Here is a 5,996-nt window from a genome sequence, read left to right on the forward strand (position 1 = left end):
GTCTCAAAGAGATCCTGGTGCTACAGGCCTAGAAGCTAGCTGTTATTCATTCTGTGTTGAAGGATCTGGGAGAAGAGAAGTTATCGGGACAACCGTTGGGGCTTTTTCTTTGACTAAATTGCCTTGCTGATGGGTCACATGGACCGCCAAGGCAGATTTGGATACTGCAGGTTGAGGAGCCGACAGCCCACCAAAGATGTGAGGCCGGGGACTCTTGCTGCACAGCCCCGGGGCTGGCGGCTTGGTTTAGAGCAGCATGTGCTTGGGTCTGGAAACGGAAATAGATTTTGGTACGCTTGAGTCTCGCCTCCGAATCATATGGCATTCTGCGATAACTGGGTAACCTACCTAAGGAGACAGTCTCCGCGGTGATCCATTCTAATACCACCCGAGTAATCCAGGGGACCGCGCCCCATCATCTGCCGCTCCAACTGCTCGGCGACACTGGAAGATTTGCGCAGAATTCCCAAAGACCTCGCGCACTGAACCGACGACGGAGAGAGGGGGATGTAGCCTGTAAATGACGCCAGGCGCGAGAACGGGAGTTTCGGGTCCTGCCGCAACAGGAAATCGAGAGTGCCAGCAATCCGGATCCATGCGTACAGCGCAGCAAGGTGTTGTTCGAATATTAAGGGGTTCGTGTAGAAAGGGGGGTTGTCCTATCACATCTACATTCTCCCTCTCCCAGTTACGGCATTAATACCAAGTACATCATCCCTGCACCACCCACTTGTCTCGCAGACCACATCTTATCAAGAGAACACACAGCATAATTTCTAGTTTCTTCCTAAAGAGTTTTGAGCTAGAAGCCATAGGTCGTATACGTAAGATTTATTATTAATTTATCTACTATCGCACCCAAACCTGCCGTCGACGGCGTCATCTTGTTGGATGTCCCGTTTCCGTCTGAACCTGGTATAGGGAGGGGGTATCATGGACACTCGCGTAAATCAAAACTAACCGCCGGAGATCTACCCGGGGGGTATAGTCCATCCGAACGACCTCGTCCCCCGGAGCCTCGCCGTCCCAAGTGGGGGAGGGCCGTCGCCACCTACCAGAAGAAGAACCTCCTCCTCCTCCTCTTGTCCGCCGGGTTCTCGGCCGCGGGCTCCGCCTTCCCAGCACCCTGCTTCGCCTCGTCGGTTCCTTGCTGCGCGGGCGGGGCCGCGTTTGCCTGTGTAGCTCCCGAAGCCGGCGCAAGTCCCGAGGCCTGCGCAGCGAGCAAAGCCCGCATGGCCGCCGAAGTCTGCGCAGTCCCCTGTGTCCGGGCAGCTTCCTGCACTGGGTGGGAGCTAAGCGGGATCTTGGGGGCCTGCAGTACCTTGTCGAATTCTGTCAACCCGCCACTACGGGCGTCTGGAGAGCTCAAAGACCCCGGTTTTTCGCTGCCCGCCGCCGGCGCCGGCACCTTGGCCGCAGGCGGTGTCGCGTTCGCGCCGAACCCTAGATTCCGCAGGTTCCTCTGCATCTCCTCGACGTTCCGTCCCGTGCCGGGTCCCTGCTGCTTCGTCCCGCCGGCGGTCTGCGCGTTGGCGCTCCCGAGTCCTACTCTCGGTGGCGCCGGCGCCATTAACCCATCGACTGCTCGCCTGCCCGGCTGCGGTGGCCTGGGGTGGATAGCCACGTGCCTCCCTTGAGTTCGGGCCTTGCTCTCGGCCGTCTCGACCAGGTAGGGCGCGTTGGTAGGGCCGCTGCCCCTCGCGAGGTGGTAGCTGCGCAGCTCGGCGTTGAACCAGGCCGGGCCCTTCACGGGCGCGGTGCCGCTAATGTCCTCGGTCAGGCGGGCGCTGAGATTGCCGTGGCTGACGACGACGATGTGCGCGTCGCCCGCATGGTTCCAGCGCTGCGCGACGTCCAGGATCATCCTCCGGGCCCGCTCGACGCGCGCCAGCACCTCGGACAGCGAATGGGGGTTGGAGGGTCCGCCGCCGTTCCAGTCGTCTTTGAGGTACTCGCGGTTGATGGCGTTTGAGAACTCTTCGGCCAGCTCTTCGGCCGACGAACAGGCGTTGCACGGGTAATTGCCGATCTCGCGCAGGTCAGGCACCAGCACAACCTGGCGCCCGGCGTGCGAGGGGTTGGCCGCGAGGGCCTGTCCGAAGGCGAGTAGCGCCGTCTGGATTGCCCGCTTTGACGGCGACGCTAGGACGCACACCACCTTGTCCATGTAAGGAAACGACCTCTGTAGCTCCGCACATTGGTTGAGGCCCTCTGTGGTAAGATGCGGGTCGGGGGTGTTCCATCCGAACGAAGGCACATTATGGAGGCCCTGCGCGTGACGCACGACGTGGATTGTCGCCACCATCGCGATGGGGACTGCGTACTTAGATGCAACCGCTTCGTTGCCCCGCCAAAGATGCGATATTCGATCAAAGGAAACACACTGTCGAGTCTCTTAGAGCGGTTATGGTAAATAAAGCCTTGGCAAGCCTCACCTTCCGAAAAGGGGCATCACTACTTATGTACCAAATAAACATCATACACATTGCACAATGAAGTTCCCAAACAGTCCCTGCATGTCACAACAATATGCTTGTCTTACGAGACAACGGAACCGTCTAGTGCTACGGCGGCATACCGTACGTGGAAAACAGCATGGGGGTGCGTAGATGTAGCAAAATTGAGAAATAAACTAGAGAGGGGAGGCGATAATTCTTCCCGCCTATCGGGACTAGGAGGAGACTGTCATAGGCTAGGTACGGTAAAAATAAGCCAATGTATAAATTCGAATAAGAGCCAGATCATGTAAATCATCTCTACATTGCGTGCTGGCCGCTTCGTTTTGAGGAGGCTCACGGACGGATGCTTGGAAAATTCGAGAATTCCTCGAGGTCAGCCCGTCCCTGGAATATACCGCCGGGCGGGATAGGGGAGTCCTAGATGTACCGTTAATTCGGCCTTGATGATGTTGCTTTCCCTGGTCGAAACACGTAGCAAATCGGATTGTCCATATACATGCCCTCGGGCACGTCTGGCTAGTAGACGCCAGGGATGATGACATATTTGCCCTTGATCTTATCGTCTCCAAACCTCTGCCTGTACCACTTACCGCCGGAAATCGCACGGGGGAGCATGGCGGAGAACTCGTTGAGCAAGAAGCACCTGGCGGGGGTGCATGCCACGCCGGCAGCAATCCAGTATCCGAGCCACTCGATCCATTCCATGAAGTAATGGGGGTACAGCATGTATTTGAAGAGTCCGTTCTGGGGTACTTCGTAGTGCTTGTCGACAACCTTGCCCTGGAGCTTCAGTTTCGCCTGGCGCCGGAGCTCGCCCCGGCGGATTTCACGCAACTCCTCGTCAGAGAAGTAGTTGGCGGCCAGCCCGACGTAGAAGACGACAAGGCCGAAGGCGAACTGCGGTACCGACCAGGTCTGGGCATCCCACTCCTCTTGGGTGGTCGGACCGTAAGCCGCCAGCCAGCTTCCGAGGCAGGTTGCGTTGCAAAGCTGGAAGAAGATGGCATTGGCCCAGATGAGGACGTGGATGGGCGACATTGACGGCTGAATGATGGGGAAGATGATGGCGCGGTAGGTGTAGTGGATGACAAAGAGACCGGCGAGGACCTTATTCTGCCAGGGAAGGTCGGTGATGCCATGCTGAGCAGGGAGGGTGCTCACGATGTACAGGAGGGTGGTGAAGCCTGGGGCTTCCATCGTCATCCACGCAATCCTCCCCGGCAGGTTGAATCTACTCTGAACGGAGGTTTTCCCCATGCCATACCACGAGCTGAGCCATTGCATTGAGGCAAGCTGCGTTCGATTGGTTGGTCAGTCAGTCGGGTGGGGAGAGCACAGTATGAAATCTCACCAGAGGGTACAGCTTCCACCAAAACAGGATGGTCTCGTAGTTTTCTCTGCTGGCGGGCAGCCAGTCTTGGACGATGGCCATGATGAGGGGTGCGCAGCTCGGTGCGGGCTTGGATTGAGATGTGTGTGCTCGGAGGGACCAAAGAAGGCGAGGCTGGGTCCGCTTCGGCGCCTAGGTACTTTAGCGAAGGGGGCTCGAAATCTCGTAGTTAGCGGATTAGACCATGAGAGCCGCGAGTGGATAGAAGTGCCAAGGCAACAGGATAAGAATAATGAGTGGTGGCGTAGGTATACGAAGCGGTTTTGCCGCCGATGCAACGGTAAGCTATGGCTGGTATTACGGTTTCAAGAGCTATTCGCCGGGTAAAGGGGTATAAATTAAAGGGATAAAGCTGTACGAGGAGGAAAAAGAAGACAGGTACTCTCTACTAAAACCGCGCCTCTAAGAGCTAATTATATACGAGAGAAGCGGTTACATATCCTAATACTATATTAATTACAGTTTTTTAACTAAGTATAGCATATTATATAAGCTTTCCCTTATATTAATTAAAGTAGTTAAATTATTTTTAATTAATAAAATTAACTTCTCTTTTAGTTATTTTTTTTACTCATTTTTTAATCAAGTAAAGATAAAAAAGATACTAATTACTATATTACATCTAATTATTATATATAACTAAGACTTTAATATACTTTAAAAATTAATAAAGTAACGTGCTTTAATTTAGTATATCTTTTATAATTTTAAGAATTTATTTAAATAAGTTAATTAATTTATATAAGAGCGTCTTTTAAGGCTTTTGAATAAAGATAAGATAGCCTGTTAAAAGGGTGGCCCGTTATTATATGACGTAGGTGTGGTACTTGGCTTAGTTTGGTTGAAGAAGGACTTCGATGGTTACCTAGATAGGATGGGAATCGGAGGATGGGAGAAGGTGAATATCCGATGCGAAGAATCGGATGCGATACTCGAACCAATGAGGTTCTCTTGTCCATCTTAGTCATCGCAATCCCTGGGTAGAGACGCGACTATCCTTTGGTCGTCTCATGTCCCCGCGGTCGACGCCAAACTTCACATGACGGGACAGCGGCATCCCTTTAAGCTTCCGGCTCCATGCAGCAGCATATGAGGCGGCTAACTATATGAGTATACCACCAGGAAGCCATCGTTTAGTTAGCGAAGCGGCAAATGTGCGCGCGTACCTAGTTGCGTCATCGTGGCCGGGTCGGCTACGGAGTTGGTCTCGCCCCGCCTTGGGTACCTAGGTATATTATCCAGACCCGAGTATACATATACTAGTAATCATTATTATAGGCCCAAGCCAGCTGTGCGAAAGCTAGCGATGATCGGAAAATGCACAGCCCCAAACACGATTTTAACGCTACGTATCTATAGTGGACAGTTCCTGGAAGCACATACCTTACCTAGGTACCTAAAGGATGTTTTTCGAGACTGCGGGCGGGCGTGGCCAGCCCGTTCTCATTTCGCTGGCTTGGCTTCCGGGTTGTCTTGGCCGATGAGGCACGCGCCAGCTATGCAATTCCGCACGTATAGGTACATGTACCTACGCATGTAGGCCAGTTCTTGGTCGTCATATCACGGATGTACTACCTCTTAGGTACCTGTAGCAATACTCATAGTCGCCACCACGATGAACCTATAGGAAATAGGTAGGTACCTACCACGTAGCACAAGGGCAGTGCGAGCACAGTACAGCCACTGGACCAGCCTCATATACCTAAGACGAGGGAGCTCTCGCTGCCTGTCCATCGGTACGTAATCGAAAGGTGCTGTAGACAGGGGTTCCGCAACAGAGAGCTTCCAGCTGCCAACCACGTCAGTACATCACCTACCTCCCTACCTACAGCCTGCGTCCACCACGACGTCGTTCTCGTGCCCTTGTTGCCACCAACCCAGGTACACACCTTACAACATCTACATCCGCTTCACTGCTTGCCTCTGCTCGCCCGGCCCGCATTGTCTCCCTTCTACGTCTGGTGATGGCAAGTTGCTGTCTTCTTCACATCCGTACCTCCAGGATCCTGTATTGCCGGGCTCGTCTCTCTGCCCTTTGCTCTGACGAGTGCTGAACAGGCGTAAGCCATACTCCCCCTGCCTACCCAAGCCCACCAAGCCGATGACGCAGCCCCGGCATCTTATAATTCCTGCTTCTGCTGCTCTCC

At 53.9% G+C, this 5,996-nt stretch overlaps 2 protein-coding genes across 2 annotated transcripts; both read right to left on the minus strand.

The window, feature by feature from the left end:
• Nucleotides 1-792: 792 nt before the first annotated feature.
• On the minus strand, nt 793-2,640 carry GGS23DRAFT_500443 (histidine phosphatase superfamily). Its single transcript, XM_051514468.1, has one exon. It carries the CDS (start codon nt 2,303-2,305, stop codon nt 1,052-1,054), a length of 1,254 nt encoding a protein of 417 aa, XP_051373157.1. The 5' UTR covers nt 2,306-2,640; the 3' UTR covers nt 793-1,051.
• On the minus strand, nt 2,641-4,026 carry GGS23DRAFT_500442 (3-oxo-5-alpha-steroid 4-dehydrogenase). Its single transcript, XM_051514467.1, has 2 exons — nt 3,811-4,026; nt 2,641-3,752 (listed from the first exon to the last, which is right to left on the minus strand). The coding sequence occupies exons 1-2, from the start codon at nt 3,889-3,891 to the stop codon at nt 2,976-2,978; spliced, it is 858 nt and encodes a 285-aa protein (XP_051373158.1). The 5' UTR covers nt 3,892-4,026; the 3' UTR covers nt 2,641-2,975.
• Between the last annotated feature and the right edge of the window lie 1,970 nt (nt 4,027-5,996).

This window comes from Durotheca rogersii (genome assembly GCF_024521655.1).
Source record: "Durotheca rogersii strain YMJ 92031201 chromosome Unknown GGS23scaffold_7, whole genome shotgun sequence".
In the NCBI taxonomy this organism is placed as follows: Eukaryota; Fungi; Ascomycota; class Sordariomycetes; order Xylariales; family Xylariaceae; genus Durotheca; species Durotheca rogersii.

Excerpts from the sequence above, each read along its gene's own strand:
- GGS23DRAFT_500443 (XM_051514468.1), bottom strand. The coding sequence starts at position 2,305 with ATGGTGGCGACAATCCACGTCGTGCGTCACGCGCAGGGCCTCCATAAT.
- GGS23DRAFT_500442 (XM_051514467.1), bottom strand. The coding sequence starts at position 3,891 with ATGGCCATCGTCCAAGACTGGCTGCCCGCCAGCAGAGAAAACTACGAG. Across the intron at positions 3,753-3,810 it reads GGTGGAAGCTGTACCCTCTG|CTTGCCTCAATGCAATGGCT; the intron begins GTGAGATTTCAT and ends AATCGAACGCAG.